The 18,395-nt window shown below is 35.8% G+C and overlaps 2 protein-coding genes across 3 annotated transcripts; both read left to right on the forward strand.

The window, feature by feature from the left end:
* Positions 1-1,875: 1,875 nt before the first annotated feature.
* On the forward strand, positions 1,876-9,292 carry LOC114751891 (actin-related protein 3). The gene is made up of 9 exons (XM_028940580.1): positions 1,876-2,366; positions 2,589-3,048; positions 3,711-3,857; positions 4,747-4,839; positions 5,038-5,157; positions 6,460-6,570; positions 6,893-7,018; positions 7,182-7,280; positions 8,695-9,292. Exons 1-9 carry the CDS (start codon positions 2,317-2,319, stop codon positions 8,773-8,775), a joined length of 1,287 nt encoding a protein of 428 aa, XP_028796413.1. The 5' UTR covers positions 1,876-2,316; the 3' UTR covers positions 8,776-9,292.
* Positions 6,281-18,106, forward strand: LOC114751890 (T-complex protein 1 subunit epsilon). Of its 2 annotated transcripts, XM_028940578.1 has the most exons (10): positions 6,281-6,291; positions 13,505-13,840; positions 14,628-14,946; positions 15,611-15,959; positions 16,211-16,343; positions 16,479-16,531; positions 16,896-16,998; positions 17,325-17,491; positions 17,560-17,673; positions 17,748-17,918. In XM_028940578.1, exons 2-10 carry the CDS (start codon positions 13,642-13,644, stop codon positions 17,916-17,918), a joined length of 1,608 nt encoding a protein of 535 aa, XP_028796411.1. In that variant the 5' UTR covers positions 6,281-6,291; positions 13,505-13,641. The 2 variants fall into 2 exon arrangements, with proteins under 2 accessions (XP_028796411.1, XP_028796412.1); XM_028940579.1 differs by lacking the exon at positions 6,281-6,291 and having other exon boundaries at positions 13,642-13,840; positions 17,748-18,106.
* The last annotated feature ends 289 nt before the right edge of the window (positions 18,107-18,395 follow it).

Raw genomic sequence — 18,395 nt, forward strand, 5'->3', positions numbered from 1 at the left:
ACGCCAGTGAGAGTGACGAATGGAGAGTTGAAGTGCTAGGAGTGAGGGAGGGAGAACCATGGCTGAATGCTTTCTGTCTGAGCAGCACGAGCACGCTTTCTGTTTGAAGAGGAGAAGAGCTCGGTCAAATATGAGGGGTAAATTTGATAGGTGAAAATTTCAATGCTCACTAATGCAATTTTAACACTAGATTGCATTTTTAAACGGTCCATAAGTTACTTTGCTTAGCATTTCTGTCGAATGCCATTTTCCTCCATAAATCAGTTAGTATAGAAGCCCATCCAAGCAACTAATTATACCTAAATAAGTACAAATCTTAGTTTCACACTTTCCAATGCGCTTTTACTATCACCAACGGCAATCCAAATTAGCCTGAATAAGTTTCAAACTTCAGTTTCACAAATTTCAAGACACTTTTACAACTTCAAATGACAATCCAAACGTGTCCTAAATTGCTTGCCTTGAGAATCCAAACACAAGAATGGTTCTTGATGAATTTTCCAAGACCAATACATTCTCAAGGAGGAGATCACATCTCCACTGAGGAGACATGCATTGTTGATTGACACAATTGATGAGCATTTGATTTTCCAATTTAAATTAGACAATGCTCAGATAAGTAACTAAAACAGAAATCAAAGCTTCATCTGACGTAGGAGTACCAACTAGAGGCACTTCTCTCGTCAATAGGGACCCCATCCTTTCCGTAGTTTCCTTCTCAAGGGTTCCTGCTTTTCAGCAACAAAAGAAGCCGATTAACTAGTGGAGATAGATCCTTTAATGAATGAAGAAGATGGGTCTATTGTTCTAAATTCCCCATTTGTAACGAGTAGAATTTCATCCAGAAGGCAACATGATATCTTCAACCTTATTAATTGATGTAGCGATGCGTGAAATTTTCTAATATTTCAACCAAAAATAAAATGAAATTGTGCATACCATGCCTAGTTGCCTAGCGTGCTCAGTTAGCTCGGCCTAGACCCACGGAAGAAACAAAACCAAAGGACAAACGAGAAGGCTTGGGCAAAGTTATGGGCGTCACTTGGGGCCTACCCATCTCGGCTCGGATATATGCTAATATGTATATGTTATTTTTAAATTTTTTTTATCTTGGTGCATTATTATAAAAAGACAATAGTGAGGATCATTTGAAATTTATTGGAGATTATTTACTCTTTGAATCTTTGGAAAAAAATTTATATTTCTCATAAAAATTTGGTCTTACCCTTTGAAATTTGTAAAAAAAAAAGGAAGTTACGTATTACACAAAATGCTTGATGTTACCAACAAGGATTATGTTTAGTGAAAGGAGTTAATTTCTCATAACATGATAAATTAAGGTTTAAATTTTTATTAGAAGAAGTACTTATATTTAGTATCCATGAGCATTGCTTGTATTCAAAAAAGGGCTTGGCTTTTGGGGGAAATGAACGACTTGTCGTTTGGATCGTCTGAAGACATTTTTTTTCTTGGCCTGGCCTGAAACTCTAAAGGCTGACTATAAGGCTCCCCAAGCGCATAATGTGGTTTTCTTTTCTTCAAGATTAGACACCAATAGGATAGGTCTAATAGAAAGGGCTAATTTATCACATACAATGTGATGGATCAAGATTCAAATTCCTATTGGAAAAGATACTTACATTAAATGTCTGACAGTGTTTCGAATAAAATTATCTCAAATAGAAGAATACCTATATTTTAAGAAGAAAAAAAAAAAAAAAAAGATCAGACGGTCCCGACCAATCCCCATCAGCAAGATCCGGGGATGCGCATCGTCAAGGTCGAAGGACAAGTAAAGTATGAGGCCGTGCCGCCCACTCTAAAAAGAATAAAAAAATACATATATAAATGAAAAAAAAAAATAAAAAGCGACTCTAGCAGAGAGAGAGAAAGACAGAGACGAGAGAGAGAGAGGCAAGGGACGGTCCGTAGCTGATATTAGTTGTTTGGTTGCCAAGGAAAGTATCGGAGGAAACGCCAGACAATGATGATGAAGTTAATGGGACCTTCACCTCCTCGATTCAGTTTATATGTTCGTCTTTGAAATGGGTGGAGCAGCAATCCCCAACTACTTCTTCCATCTACCTTGCTGTGCGTTGTTGAGTCGCTGCTTTCACTTGGGATCCAAGTCTGCATCACCATCACCATCAACAACAGCCACGTCTTCTTCATCTTCTTCCTTATTGCGCTTGTTACAGCGCTCTTCACGACCATGATCCTCTGCCTCCTACGCTCTCTGGGATCTCAATCGCAGATCCACCTTTCTTTTCACTGCCGCTTTCCAGATTCAAGACCGCCCCCTTATTGCTTTTTCTCATGGACCCCGCTGCCTCTCGTCCAGCTGTAGTCTTAGATAATGGCACCGGGTAAATTTTTCTTCTCCTTCTCTGTCTCAGTTTAGTTTCTTTTCCTTTGTAGAAATGAAGGGGTACGACGTGTTTGTCGAATTGCCTCGATTTGATTTTCCTGTTTAAGGGTGCAATTGCCCGGATGCAAGTGTCTCTAGGCTCGATTTTTGATCGTGTTGATTAATAAAGCTAGGTCAATGTAGGGTTTCCCCTGAAACTGGAAGTGATCTTTCTTTGCAGGTATACTAAGATGGGGTTCGCCGGTAACGTTGAACCTTGTTTTATTGCACCGACAGTGGTTGCTGTTAACGAGTCATTCCTTAATCAATCTAGAAGTTCTTCCAAGGCCAATTGGCTTGCGCAGCACAATGCGGGAGTCATGGCTGATCTCGATTTCTTCATCGGGGACGAGGCACTCTCCAAGTCTCGATCTAGTAGTACTTACAATCTTAGTTACCCAATTCAGCATGGCCAGGTTGAAAATTGGGATGCCATGGAGCGATTCTGGCAGCAATGCATTTTTAATTATTTGAGATGTGATCCGGAGGATCACTATTTTCTCTTGACCGAGAGTCCACTGACAGCACCTGAGAGTCGCGAGTATACTGGTGAAATCATGTTCGAGACGTTTAATGTACCTGGACTTTACATAGCCGTAAATTCCGTGCTTGCTCTTGCCGCTGGCTACACAACATCCAAGGTTGGTATTTGTGTTCCAGATTTTGTGTATATTCGTAGAATTGAATGTTGACTTTTGATAAGTTCAATTGGTGAAGTTTCCACGAAGTCTATTAAGGTCGCCGCAAGGAACGGCTGTGCTAGTTAGCTTAGCAGCTTTACCCCAATTCCATGAGTGATGGGACTCTATACGCCCACTTAGTTGAGGTTTCCGAAAGTCCCTTATGGCCGTAGCATCGACAGCTTTGCTAGTTAGTTCGATACCATCACAACAGCTGCATGGAAGATAATGCATCTGATAAACCCCCTGAATTTTGTAGCTTTTCTGGGCTTTCGCTTGAAACTCAAATATATTATACCAGGAAGTTCTTAATTGAGAAGATAGTCGAGGCCTCATTAAGCGTTTAAAATTTTGTGATAACAATAACTAGCCCTACTTTCTGCTTTGTAGCGTAATTCCTAAATGATGAAAATAATAATCTTGTTGTCATTGTCATCCTTTTTAGAAGTGAAAGGTTATTAGCTTGAAAAGAAAATTTTCATCAGACAAGCTTGCCATTTTTGACTCGTCAGTACATAGACGATGAAATATTTCTATAAATCCTATACCACGTGAATGCTTTTTTTTTAATCTATCTATTGTTTTACTAACATTTCCTTTAGCTTATTCAATGTTCGTCTTAGTGTGAGATGACAGGAGTTGTTGTGGATGTTGGAGATGGGGCCACACATGTTGTTCCTGTAGCAGATGGTTATGTTATTGGGAGTAGCATCAAATCAGTTCCGATTGCAGGCAAAGATGTTACTCTTTTTGTCCAGCAGCTCATGCGGGTAGGTAATCTGTGCGCTATAAAATAACTAGAGTATTTTGCTGGTATTTGTTCATAGATATGAATATCTTGTAAATTGTTCCCATAATCTTTAAAGTTTTCATGAATTACCGTTGGACTAGTTAGTGAAACCCAATCACATCTAAGCACCACTCAATGATGAACTGGGCGCATTAGATGTTTGATTGGTAATAAGCAGTACCAAAACAAAAAACACCTATTTGTAGTTAGGTACCTCAGTTGACGTGTTCTGTAAATTTATAACCCGGGGTGTACAAAATACTCATATCCTCTGGGTAATCATAAAATTTATCTTTTTGAGGTGGCTATGGGAACTTAAATGGATGTTTTAAGGGGTCTGGGTTGGGGCACTCTTCCCCAACCTTGTAGTTACTGCGTATAAGTGCGTTTGTAGTATAAATCAATAGAATATATCATAAAAAGTATGAAAAATATCATCCAATTAACAATGTATGACTTTTAAATGGTATTTGTTGTTTTTATATACACAATAATTGTTATTTAGAATATTTTTAATTCTTTCTTGTGACTTTTTATAAACATATATATATTTTTTAAATGGAATTCAACTTGAGAAAAACATTTTCATTTTGAATTTTTGTTTTTGGGGGTAAATGGGTGGGGGTTTGGGGGGGTTCGAGGGCTCAATAGGATAGTAAAATTTCTTATCTCCCTAATATGGGCCCAGGAATGAGACTGTAATACCTTAAACTCCACTGCTATTTATGTGGTAAAACTTATTCATTGATTATGTTGTATATTGTGATACTGGCATTAATAAACCTCTAATGTAATAATTGAGACCCAATTTTGATTCTGCTGTTTGCTAGTTCTGATTTATGGGCTGTCTCTTACATTGTTTCATGTAGGAAAGAGGAGAGAATGTACCACCTGAAGATTCTTTTGAAGTTGCTCGCAAAGTGAAGGAAATGTATTGCTATACCTGTTCTGACATTGTTAAGGTCATCTTGAGTCCCCTCACTGATTTGATTACTTTGACAATAATCATTTCAGGAGTTAGTAGTGCAAATAGTTGTTCTCTTCATTTTTAATACTGGGCATCTGAGAATAGAAGGTTCAAATTTTTTGCATCAATTAGTGTTAATCATTTTTTCTTCCCTTCCTCTTTTAACAATGGCTATGATCTCTCATGTATTCAGGAGTTTAATAAGCATGACAAAGAACCAGCCAAGTACATCAAGCAATGGAGAGGGATCAAACCAAAAACAGGGGCACCATATTCCTGTGATATTGGCTATGAAAGATTTCTGGGTCCTGAGGTTTGTTCTATGGTTTCTTTCTTACATTTTCCCTAATTGAAATCTTTCTATCTAAGGGAAAATTTGATTAAACGCGTATATGTTTGTTGTTGTGCACCTTCTCCTTGCATGATTTTCTCTATTGTAAATATCTAAATCTATCCTATAAGTATTTGGTAAATATATATTTTTTTTATATAAAAATGATTTGCTGATGAAAAGGTGAACAATAGAATAACAGAGGACAAGCATTTTTCTCGAACTGGAAAAAAAGGACCCCTTAACATGAAAGAGCTTTCCCATTGCTTTGAAGATTGACAAGGGACCCCATTTTTTTTTTTTTTTAAAAAAAAAAAGCTGAAATCAGTTAGGAGCCAAGGCAGCATATAAGCAATCTTCCTTTAAAGATGCCACGGTATAATTTCTCATGAAAAAGTCACGTGTGGTGCTAACCGAAGACTCTAGAATGTTTTAAAAGTAGCACACTGCCAAAGAACTTTAAACTGCTTTCTCCTCCCAAAACCTGTAAAATTATCAGTTCAAAAGACCTGAAACTCAGCTGGAGAAACCTAATTCATGTTAATAATGCAAAACAATCTGTTCCAAATCTGCCATTCCATGTTACAATGTAGATACAGTTGATTATGTCTGTAAACTTCTAAAATACATCTAAAAAATATCTGGGGATATAGCCTTATTGGGCTTTTGACGCTAAAGCAAATTGTTTGTATTCATTTTATTAAGGCAGGTCAAAACAAAGCTTTTCACGTTAAAAGGAACGTTAGTTTTCCAGAAATATTTTGACAAATGATGACAACATGTGTTTGGACTTTGAATCAAGGGGGGAAAAAATTAAAGAGGGAATGACTGGTATAGGCACCCAAAGAACCCAAACTCTTACTTCTATTGTGAAAAGAAAGGACATGAAATGGAATGAGGATTTTTTAGAACAAAGCAAGATCGTTAACCAGTGAATGTTTTATTGTATGTTCACTAACACCTACCTTAATTAGAGTGGTTATATGTGCAAAATGTAAAATTTGAAGGGGCATTTACTCTTCACTATTACACCTTTTCCATGGATAGCTATGATTCATTCCGCCATTTACTCAAGAATTGACAGAGATGTAGATCCTTAATGGCAGTAGAAATTTCGTTGGATGATACTTTTAATGTTATTAGATTGGTGGGTTTGTAGAATTTAATACATCCATGTGATTATCATATTTTTTTGTTTTGAAGCATAATATTGGTGAGAATAAAACTACTGCTTTGGAATCTTGCCTTTTGTACTTATGGACTTTCCCTCTGTGATTTCTGCAGGTTTTCTTTAATCCTGAGATATATAGCAGTGATTTTACCACCCCTCTGCCAGTTGTTATTGACAAGTGCATTCAGTCTGCTCCAATTGACACAAGAAGAGCATTATATAAGGTGAAGTATTGCACATGATTTTTCTTAGTGATCTGTGCACAATACACGTGATTTTCTGTTTTGTCATGATTTGTCCGTGACTTTTAAGTCTTCATTAACAGTCTTTTTGTGTTTACGTTGAAATACTCAAGCTGTTTAAGACTCAATGGCTAGTATGGGTGCGTTTCTGTTTTATGGGTGCAATTTCAGCTCTTTGATGTGTTATTTCATCCCAACCAAAATGTTTGTTTTCTGATTCTGTTTAACCAACCACTTTCGTTCATAGGATCTTTTCACCATTGGATTTTGTACCATTTAATCTTGTGTTTTTATTTTATTACAGAATATAGTTTTGTCCGGAGGATCAACCATGTTCAAGGATTTCCACAGGAGGTTACAACGTGATCTGAAGAAAATTGTGGATGCCCGTGTTCTTGCATCTGAAGCACGTCTTGGTGGTGATATAAAAGTAAGAATTTTCATGCATCATTTAATTTATGACTCTCTCTCTCTCTCTCTGTGTCTGTCACACACACGCGCGCGCAAAAACAGTGATTACTTTGATGTATATGTGAAAAGCCTGACCACTATCTATTACTGCTTTGGTGTGGAATTTCATTTTTGATCCTCAGGCGCAACCAGTGGAGGTCAATGTTCTCAGCAATCCCATCCAGAGGTTTGCAGTTTGGTTTGGAGGCTCGGTGCTTGCCTCAACACCTGAGTTCTTTGGGGTATGGAGTACTTGCATCTTTTTTTTTTTTTTTTGGGGGGGGGGAGTCTTCCTCTGGTATATACAAATGTTGTGCCCTCATGACATGGCAATCCAATAATATTTAATTATGTTTAATTTTCTGTTTCAATGACGATTATGTTCTCTGTCTAATGTCCTGTTGGGTACCTGGTGAATTATGCTGCCCTGTTCAAGATAGTCAATTGCAAAAGGTGTACTTATGGTGCTAGACTCATCTAGCTTCTAGGAATGAGAGATGCTGGAAAATCATTTGCCTGAGTAACGCAAGGAGTTAAAGAAGGAAAATGTTGAAAATGTGCTATGTAAATGGAGAATAAATAAACATGAAACTATTATGATAACATTTGACACATAAACCCTAATAATCTCATAAGCAGCTCATTATTTATGGCATCAAGTCATAAGTTTAGAAGTTCGGTATAAAACTCTTAAAACAAAACGGTTACCCAGAAAGGTGTTTCAGGGCGGGCTGGCTGGCGGTCACACATTACCTGATTAGCGAAATGCAAACTACACTAGAAGTTAGAAAAATAATATGGGAAACAGGTCAATGGTTTTATGGTTTTATCCTTTTCGTAAAGCAGTTGTCATGTTTTGAGATGCTTCATAGGTATAATTTATTGGTGAGCTTTTAGGGTTGTATGTCTCGTAAACTAAACCTAGTGTGTCCAAGGCAGTTGAGTCAGGTGCCTAATGGTGCTGCCAAGCCAGTGCCGCAATGAAGGCGCCACAACTAACTGGAGCTGTTGAGGCGAGGTCTCTTTCTGCCTCTCTTTTGACAGCACTAGCCTTGTTGTTGAGAAGCATATCTGTAAAGGCTAAAATACTTCCTCATCTCTCATGACTATGGCTGCTTTTGATCTGAAAATGTTGGATGGTTAGGTTTTTGGAGGCCTTGGTTATACTCTTGTTCAGTATACTTGTTGCATTGATCACCCAAAAAAAAAAAAAAAAAAAAGAAAAAGGAAAGAAAATGAGAAGAAAACAATTCCCCAAAAGAAAGAAAGAAAACGAAAAACAACACACACAAGCGCAGTGGAAATGCACTTGAGAGTGGATTGCTTGGTGATGTTACTAGATCTTCGTTATTTTTCCGCAGGTCTTCTCAAATATCGAGAAGCTGAGTATATTTAATTTGATGAACTGTGGGGCTAGTGACGTGAAAATTGATAATGGCGCTGGGACTACAAATATAACAATTATTTGGACACTGGCTTACCCCTTATTTCATTGATAAAAGAGTCTTTAATTTCTTGTTACGCCTCTTCCAACATTAACCCTACGCCATGTGAAGCCTGGACTTGTATGACATTTAATTCTTTGAGCTTTTCAGTTTTGATAAAAGAATATTTCTTTTGTTGTGCTTGATCTGAACTTTCTGGTCCCTTGTGCAGGCTTGCCATACAAAGGCAGAGTATGAGGAATATGGAGCAAGCATATGCCGGACCAATCCAGTTTTCAAGGGGATGTACTGAACCCGAGATGAACCAGAGTTTTTTTGATGAGAATACTCAACCACAGTCTGGTTGAGTGTTCTTTCTTCCCAGGTGTATTCATATTGGCAGGAGTTGGTGTAAAATATGTACATTTAGTGAGAAAATGGGTAAATTCTCATGCCAATTGCTTTCCCGCGGCATATAGTTACAGATGGTCAATATGGTTGCTACCAGGCCCGTATGGTACAGATATGATAGAAAGCAATCTTCAGGAAAAAGTTTGGCTGAATTGCAATTTTTGGTGTTCAACTTAGAGTTTGATGTTATACATTTTTTCATTTGTTGGGACTGATAAATACCCTTCAAGTACTTTTCTAGGTAGGAAGTTCAATTCATTGGGATTGAGTTGTAAAACTAATAAGTACTAGTGCAGGGTTAGAAATATGTTCATGTGGAATCACTTATTTGCATTTTTTTGGTACATAATGTCTATCTGGATTTTGCTAAACGCTGATCAAAGTTCGAATCTTAAATATGTAGGACAGGTTCATCTATATTGTGATTTTTTTTTTTAAAATTTTGGGTAAAACTATATTGTGATTCATTTCTTAAGAGGTAATATGGAATCACTTTTGATTTTTAACACTTTGGAAATACTCTTTTGGTTCTCAATGTATGACTTGTTTAACAAATTTGATTAGATTAAACAAGTTGGTTAAATTAGTTGATTATATATTTTTCTAAAATATTCTTATTTATGATGGTTTTTGATTCAACTATTAATGTAAGTGAAGAGCCCATCACCTTGTTGTTGAGGGAGTATTAAAGACAAGGGGATTAGTCCATTTTGTTCGTTTCTGGTGCCTCATGGACTATGGTGCATGAGCCCAACATGCTAACTAATTAGCGTAGTTGTCAATTTCTATAAACACATGCTTTAAGGAAACGTAACGGAATAGCCATGCATGAGCAGGGCTCTCATATTGTCAAATAGTACTGATCACAGGATGACTTATTTGAGTATTTAGGTCCAAAGCTTCAGTTGAATTGATGCATGTGGCCTTTTTCTATTCTTGGGACTAGCAAATTTTAAGTCTCTTTACTAAAGGATTTGTAATCTAATGATATATTTTTCTTAAATGAAAAGTTACAATCCAATATCATTTGTAATTTTATTCTGTTAGTTTCTATCCCTTTAAATAATCCCTAGGGTTTAGGATTGTTTATGAGGCTCATTTGCTCACTACGCCTATACGAGTCCAAGAAAAATTGTCCAGTCCAACCGAGAAAAGGAACCTGAAAAATGGACATTTTTGGGTCAGGCTAATCACAGTCATGGGTGAGATATGGCACCCTGCCCAAAAAATTATATAATTATATATTTAATAAATAGTATTTCAGTCATTATTTTTCTCAAAAAATTATCTTTCCCTTATTCATTTCTTTGTAATTTATTTATCAATTCAACGCCAACTGTTATCAATTTTTTCTCTGCTAGGTGCTTTCGAAATTTTCAATTTCTATGTAATTTGATATATATTTTTGGCCGTTCCTAATATTTTTATCATTTTAAGCCAAAGTCATGCTTATAGAAATATAGCATATACCAGTAGATATGAAGCGCATGTTTAGATTAACGGTGACAAAACTGGTTTTTATTTTATTTGATTTTTGCAAATGTGAGTTAAGATAAAAATTAGTTAGTGTAATGTGATTTATGTTTGGGTTCACTTTTATAAAAATCAGTTTGATAGATTGAAATTTGTTTGGATAAATAATGAAAAAAATAAGTTTTAGATGAAAGTGATTGAAAGGGTATTGTTTTTCTTTAAACTAATTTGCTTGACTTATAAATTGATTTATAATTTGACGATATGTATAAATATTTTAGAGGGATCATATAACAAAAGATATAATTAAGTATTTATTTAGTTTTCATAATCTTTTCAAATTAGTCCACTGGATTTTATATTGAGGACCTGAGATAGTATGTAACATGTATATAATTTGATAAAATTAAGAAAAACAATAAATAAAAAATAATTAAATTATTACTAAAAAAATCAAATTATTTGATCAAGATAGGACTCAATTAAATATCTTTATCTTTCTTTTCATCTTGGACAAAAAACTCACCCAAACAATGGAAAAACTCCAACTCACCCATAAACCCCCATTTCATCAATTCCAATGCATGTTTCCTCCCTCCAATGGCAATCCAAACAGGTGCCAAGTATGACAAGATCTAGCCAAAAATTAAAAATATCAACGCTGTGAGCTTGTTTCGTGTTTGTTAGGTTAATGTAGTTTTTACCTTTTATGCATTATGCCAATGGCCAATATTGTTAGCATGTACTACCTCCAATCCTTAATATAAGATCTTATTTAAATTTTATTTTGGTCTTAAATATAAGATCCCAATCTACTTTGTCTCTCATATTTATATATTACTTCTCAAATTAGTCCTTCTAATAATGTTAGTTCTAGCGATACACTTAATTAGTAAGGATATTTTAGAAAAAATAATACATGTTTATTATAAATAACTAACTTAATTTCTTTCCTTAATCTATTCAAATTAGTCAACTAACTCTTATATTTAGGACCGGAGGTAGTACTTTGATATCAAAAGACCAGTTAGATTGATTAGAAAGAGAAAAAAAAAAAAGACGGCATCCTTTCATATGGAGATTGATGCAAACCACTTGGATTTCGAGACTTTAGTTACATTTATTGCCTTATTTGTAATAGATTATGGATATCATTTAATTATTAAAGTAAAGATATTTTTTAAGACATATGGTAATATTTTAAATTTCAAGATTCAAGTTATGCTTATTTTGAAATATTTCAAGGTATAAAATTATGGAATATATTTTTTTAGATATAGTTAGAGATTTTTTTCATATATGGTATAGGTAAGATTTAAGATGTCATCATTTGGATGAGACTGTTCACCCTTACACAACTCAAAATGGTTAGAGCTTCATAGGTAGGGTTGAGTATTTTTCGGTTTAGGCATTAGTAGTACTGGGAAAACGGCCGGCCCGGCTAGTCACGAGCTTGGATTTAAACTAGCTGGCCCGTTTAAGCTTGAGTCCCAAAAATAAACCATTTTTTAAAGCCTGGTCCGTGAGATGACGGGCTTGGACTGACATGCGAGCTTTTGGCCTTTTTAACTAAAATGCAATTTTTAAATTTTTTTTGCATATTTTATCGAAATAATAAAAATGAAACAATAAAATTACTAATAAAAGGTAAGGTATAAATATAAATAAAGTTGAGTCACAAACATAAACATCATCATGTCTAAACATATATCACAATGTAATAGAGTCTATTGAATAAACAAACTAAATAGATGACAGACATAAACAACTAAATAAGTACTAAGTTCAGTAAATAATTACAATGCGGATGATTTGGTTTAATTATAAATAATTAACAAAAAAGTTTAACTAACAAACATAGTATACATAAAAAATAATCATTTGTCCTACCGACAAAAAAAAGAATCTATCATCCTTAGTTCTAAATTTGTTTCTAACTATAAAAATAATACAGATCTTTATTTTAATTCAAAAGATTCTCTCATTAATTCTACTTTAGGTATAAAAAATATGGGAAAATGACAAATAAAGTCCGTGAAAATTACACATACAGTATTCTAAGATGTTTTGACAACTTATAAATAACAATACATTTTTGTGAATATACTTAGTTTTAAATTTTGCAATTTTCACATTTTTTGAGTTATTTTTCCAACAACTATAGTGATTCTTTTTTTTTTTTTGGGTGAATGCTATCTATGTGAGTGGCTAGAGTAAGTGAAACTAAGAGTATGCTATGTCGAAAATATTAGATTTTTTTTTCAAGTTAAGAAAAAAATATAGGAATTTTTTTAAAAAAAATTGGCGGGTTTAAACTGGCTGGCCTGTGGCCATTTTTTTAGCCTTACAAGGTTGTTCCTTTTAAACTCGACTTCCCTTTTAAGGCTTCAAAATATAAGCTCGGCTCTTAACTTAAACGGGCCGGCCTGATGGGCTCGGTTTGTTTTCCCAGCTCTAGCATTGGATAGGAAGCCTTGTCTTGCCTAACCCTACCAATAAATACTCCTACTAGGATTGCTTCCATTCCCTCCAAATTGAGATGTTTTGCCACTTTTTGATGTCATTTTCTGCACACAGTTATTCTAAATCCGTTCATTACACACGCAACAAAAGATTTGAACAATAGGGGTGGTGTCTGCATACTTTGAACTTTTCCTACCAAATTTTGATTCTTAAACCGCAAGGAAAATAGGGTATTTAGTATTCATTCTTTGCTAGTGTTTTTCTTCCCCAGGGAGCTTTTTTCTGAAAGTACTTGGATCAAATTTTATCATAACTCAAGTTCTTACAGTTTTCCATTACTAATTTTTAATCAACTTGTTGGCGAATTCGGCATTTTTTTTTTAAAGATAACTCACATTTATTATACTACTTATAGATCGTTTGATAAAAATTTGTGTCATTTAGCTTACAAGATTTCGTCAATAAATTTTTGCATTGATCTTTAGCCAACAAATTAGTAATATTTAACTCAACAAATGAGTGAAAGTATTTATTATTTGGTTGAAAAAAACAAAGCATTTATTATTTAATTAACTTGTCAAGCGATTTATTATTGGGTAAAAAACCAAGAACAGAAATGGTCGCGGCCGAAAAGGAGGCAGAGAGATTTTAGGGCTTTCCTTCTTTCAAAAACACAGCGCGAAACGCAGGAACAGTGAAGTACTTCTGAAAGCTTCTACACAGTTCGTCCCTCTCCGCACTGACCACCTGCTTTTCTCCAATCTTGATTCGGTGCATGATTTAGGTTTGAAGTCGCTTTGTGAAGAGTCGAAGGGATCGTCGTCTCCGAGAAATGGCGTTGGCCTTTGACGAGTTCGGAAGGCCCTTCATCATCCTGAAGGAGCAGGAGCAGAAGACTAGGTTGAGAGGTCTCGATGCTCAAAAAGCCAACATATCTGCTGGCAGGGCTGTTGCTCGTATTCTCAGAACCTCTCTTGGACCCAAAGGGATGGACAAGATGCTTCAGAGCCCTGACGGCGACTTAACGATCAGTTAGTTCCTCCCTTACCCTTTCTCTCCATTCAATTTCCTTGCACCATCCCCTTATACCTCGTATCCGACCAAAATTATAGCTTCCTTTTTCACTTCCTCATATTGGACAAAACCATGGTCTGTTTGCGTTTGGGTAGCAGATTTTGCTTTTCATTTTCGTGTCATATTTACTCTAGAGATCAATGAATTTTTCCAAATGGAACTGCTGGCATTATATATTATACTATTGGGTTAACTTAGAAATCGGGAAAAAAGGGAAGGCGTTTTCTATTTTTTTCCGAATGCCGGGGAAAAAGTGAAAACATGGGTTCGTTTAGATTTGGTAGAGCTTATGTGTGTTTCATAGATCGTGGTTCTTCGTAGATATTCACTGCGAAGTATTGAACTATAGAAGTGATATACTCGTTCTGGATGATTCTCGTCGTGGAAGTATTCAATGAAGGCTCTGAATGTGGGACTTGCTCTAGTTTCCAATTGTCAAAGCAAAGCAGCGGCTTGCTGTGTGCACAGATCGCCTAGTGTACCCGAGTTAAGGGTTCTTTACTTCTGGAGATTGGTACCTAGGCATCGGGGTGGATGATTGTACTTTGCAAACCGGCTTGAGTTCATTTTGGAATTGAATAATAAGAGATCTATGCCTTTTTTTAAGAAACATAACGTAGTTGCTTTCTGGCTCAAATGTCAAGTTGTTAAAACTTGTCATCTTAGTCGTCTGTGACTTCGATTCTCATTGCTAGGAGCCCATAACAACTTACACATCTTACCAATGATATTTTGTGGTTTCAGCAAATGATGGTGCAACAATCTTGGAGCAGATGGATGTTGATAATCAAATTGCAAAGTTGATGGTTGAACTATCTAGGAGCCAGGATTATGAAATTGGTGATGGCACCACTGGAGTTGTTGTGATGGCTGGAGCACTTCTTGAACAAGCAGAGAGGTTATTAGAACGTGGAATTCATCCAATTAGGATTGCGGAGGGTTATGAATTGGCGTCCAGAAATGCTGTTGAACATTTGGAGCGTATAGCACACAAGTTTGAATTTGGAGAGACAAATTTAGAGCGTCTCATTCAAACTTGCATGACTACTTTGTCTTCCAAAATGTATGTGCATTTTATATATTTTTTGATATATCATCATGGCTCGCTCCCCCCCCCCCCCCAAAAAAAAAAAAAAAAAACAGAAGTCCTGGGTGTGGTCTGTGATCTTTTATGTTGTTATTGTTCTCTATCTTGGTGCATCATGTTGTCAGGTCTTCTAGAACTTAGATCTACTACCATGTATTGATTTTGCTTTAGCATGTTGAAAGAGATTTGAGTTGTCCGAAGTACCATGTATATTTTTTAGTTTTTGAATGTGAATGAGCATCAAGACATTTATGGCATGTAAAGGGATATGGCACTATAACTGTTCTTTTATTTTTTTTTTTTTTTGGGGGGGGGTAGTTGTTTCCATTTTGAATAGGAGTCCTTTTAATAAAATTGTTGGAATTTTAAGAGATGGATTTGTGGCTTGAATATGATTTATACACATCAAAAGACAAAAGTATATAATAAAGGACTTGCATTCCATGTAGTCCTTGAAATGAAAACTTTTGATTAGATTTTTATAATGAACTTCAAAAGACAAAAGTATATACCTAATGCGGTGAAAGGGGGGGGGGGGGGAATCAATGGCCGTTGATCCCTCCCCCCCCGATGTATTGGTGAACTCATGTTTATATATTTATATCTTGTGATGGTAAACTTGTCCATCTTGGCATGGCAGTGTGAATCGTTGCAAACGTAGCTTGGCCGAGATTGCTGTCAAAGCTGTGCTTGCAGTTGCTGACTTGGACAGAAAGGATGTTAACTTGGATCTAATTAAAGTAGAAGGAAAAGTTGGGGGCAAATTGGAAGATACTGAATTAATATATGGAATCACCGTGGACAAGGAGATGAGCCATCCACAAATGCCAAAGCTAATTCAAGATGCCAAAATTGCCATCTTGACTTGTCCCTTTGAGCCTCCAAAGCCAAAGACCAAACATAAGGTTGATATTGATACTGTGGAGAAGTTCCAGACATTACGGAAGCAAGAACAGCAGTATTTTGATGACATGGTTCAAAAATGCAAGGTATGATTTTACTGAGTCTTGTATTTTTTTGCTATTGACAAAAAGCTTCCTCCTCTTACCAAATCTTTAACTTTCTTTTTATTAACTTTGTGGTTTGATTGCTCCTTTGTGTGACCTGGGGCTGATTAATTAAATTTTAAATTATTTTTTTCTTGTTTTAATAAACAAACTTGTTAATTGATAGTCAATGATATTTCTTACATTAATTTGTTTTTTAATTTACTGAACGGGGATGTCATGATGAGTTGCAGGATGCAGGAGCAACATTGGTTATCTGCCAATGGGGCTTTGATGATGAAGCAAATCACCTTTTGATGCACAGAAACTTGCCAGCTGTCAGATGGGTTGGTGGTGTAGAGTTGGAGCTGATAGCAATTGCTACTGGTTCGCATTACACTTCGCAGCTTTGAAAATTCCAATTATAATACAACTGTATTTTATATACTAATAATGATGTATTACAGTTGCGAAAATGTACTTCTAAGCTTGAGTTAAGGGATGATCTGTTTATACATGCAGGTGGAAGAATTGTGCCTAGATTCCAGGAGTTAACTCCTGAAAAGTTGGGAAAGGTATTTTGCCAATCTTTGTATAATTCTTTTTGGCAGGTCAAGACCAGCAAATCAATCCTTTCCTATATTTCATTTTTCCTGGTTTCACATCACTCGTTTCTATGTGATGGACTAAGTGGACTTTGTCTGGCTGATGCTTTTCATTGTAACATATTGAATACAATTCGTCCAATAAACTTGTTTAATGATTTTTTGAAATTACTTGTATATGCTATTAGAGTGTAGAGTATAGACCATGTTGGATACGATGTTGCTAAAAGACTCATTTTCTGTGTGCCTATAGCTGCAAGTGATATTAATTTGTTATTTTCTGTGTGCATATAACTGTAAGTGATATAATTTGTCATCGTATTTTATTTTTAAGGCTGGCATGGTCCGAGAAAAGTCATTTGGTACAACAAAAGACCGAATGCTGTACATTGAGCACTGTGCAAACTCAAGGGCTGTGACAATATTTATTCGTGGAGGTGAGGACGTATACTGTTTGTCCTATTTATGTCTTACTGCTTTTCACTAACCTCTTTGTTTGATGAGTAAGCTTGCATTTTACTTGTTTGGAAATGGATAATTTTCTAGCTCTGTTGTCCAGTGCGGTCCTTCCAGAATTTCTAATTTATTCATGGACTTTTAAAATTAAATTTAAGTAGTGGATTTGATTGTGAACTTATTAGTATTGTATTGCAATTTCGAATTTTGGTTTGGTGTGGTACTTTCTAATGATACACTTTTGAAGATGACTGATAAACGTTATGTATTAACCTATGACAAATTTATGAACTCTCTTATTTGGTAGGTAACAAAATGATCATAGAGGAGACAAAGCGCAGCCTTCATGATGCCTTATGTGTGGCTAGAAATCTCATTCGCAACAATTCTATTGTTTATGGTGGTGGGTCTGCTGAAATTTCATGCTCTATTGCTGTGGAGGCAGCTGCGGATAGATACCCTGGAGTAGAACAGGTATGAGTGGCATTATCGCCCGAGTCATTCATAACTCTTAATTCCTGACATTTTCTTTTTCTTTCCAGTATGCCATCCGAGCATTTGCGGATGCTTTGGATTCAGTCCCTATGGCCCTTGCTGAAAATAGTGGTCTCCAACCAATTGAAACACTTTCTGCTGTAAAATCTCTGCAAATAAAGGTAAATGCTGTCGCTCAGGCTTTTCTTTTGTACGCGCTTGAGGTACTATGCTTAATCCTGCCTTTAATCTGCAGGAGAACAATCCCCACTTGGGCATTGATTGCAATGACATTGGGACTAATGACATGTGCGAACAAAATGTGTTCGAAACCTTAATAGGAAAGCAGCAGCAGATCTTGCTTGCGACTCAAGTTGTTAAGATGATATTGAAAATTGATGATGTTATTTCACCATCTGAATACTAATGCCTGGGTGTAAGCTAGTTGCCCACGTTAAGATGCTGAGTAATTTGTTGGGCTAATTTAAGTTCATGGCGACAATGCACTAGTTCACCGGACAAAATGTGTATTTTAAAGATTTTGGAATGATTTTGTTGGGCTAGCTATATGGTTTGTTATTTGATTCTCATGTAAGTGATATATTTGAAGAGAAATTTTTTTTTTTTAACCTGAACTTTTCAAAGTTATAGTGTCCGGGGGAAAATGACCCAGTTCATTTTAGTGATGTACTTGAAAAGTTACGTACTTTTTATGTCACAGTATACTTAGATAAATGAACTTTTAGCAAAATGAAATCCAAACATACACTAGGACTTGAAAAGATAACATGTCTGATGCTACGGTTGTCAACATCTGTCAAAATCTCAATTATGTGTGACTCAGGACTCAATTGAAGAATGTCGTTTAAAGGACCCCAAATCAGCATAATCAAACGTGCTTCGA

The sequence above is a fragment of the Neltuma alba genome, unplaced genomic scaffold (assembly GCF_004799145.2).
Source record: "Neltuma alba isolate B1F8T4 unplaced genomic scaffold, ASM479914v2 tig00007147_pilon, whole genome shotgun sequence".
Lineage (NCBI taxonomy): Eukaryota > Viridiplantae > Streptophyta > Magnoliopsida > Fabales > Fabaceae > Neltuma > Neltuma alba.

What these genes read in the sequence shown, in the direction of transcription:
- LOC114751890 (XM_028940578.1), top strand. Translation starts at nt 13,642, where the DNA reads ATGGCGTTGGCCTTTGACGAGTTCGGAAGGCCCTTCATCATCCTGAAG. An exon ending in ACATGGTTCAAAAATGCAAG is followed by an intron (nt 15,960 to 16,210) that starts GTATGATTTTAC and finishes GATGAGTTGCAG; the next exon opens with GATGCAGGAGCAACATTGGT. An exon ending in GACAATATTTATTCGTGGAG is followed by an intron (nt 16,999 to 17,324) that starts GTGAGGACGTAT and finishes CTTATTTGGTAG; the next exon opens with GTAACAAAATGATCATAGAG.
- LOC114751891 (XM_028940580.1), top strand. Translation starts at nt 2,317, where the DNA reads ATGGACCCCGCTGCCTCTCGTCCAGCTGTAGTCTTAGATAATGGCACC. An exon ending in CTGGCTACACAACATCCAAG is followed by an intron (nt 3,049 to 3,710) that starts GTTGGTATTTGT and finishes TGTTCGTCTTAG; the next exon opens with TGTGAGATGACAGGAGTTGT. An exon ending in GTCTTGGTGGTGATATAAAA is followed by an intron (nt 7,019 to 7,181) that starts GTAAGAATTTTC and finishes TTTGATCCTCAG; the next exon opens with GCGCAACCAGTGGAGGTCAA.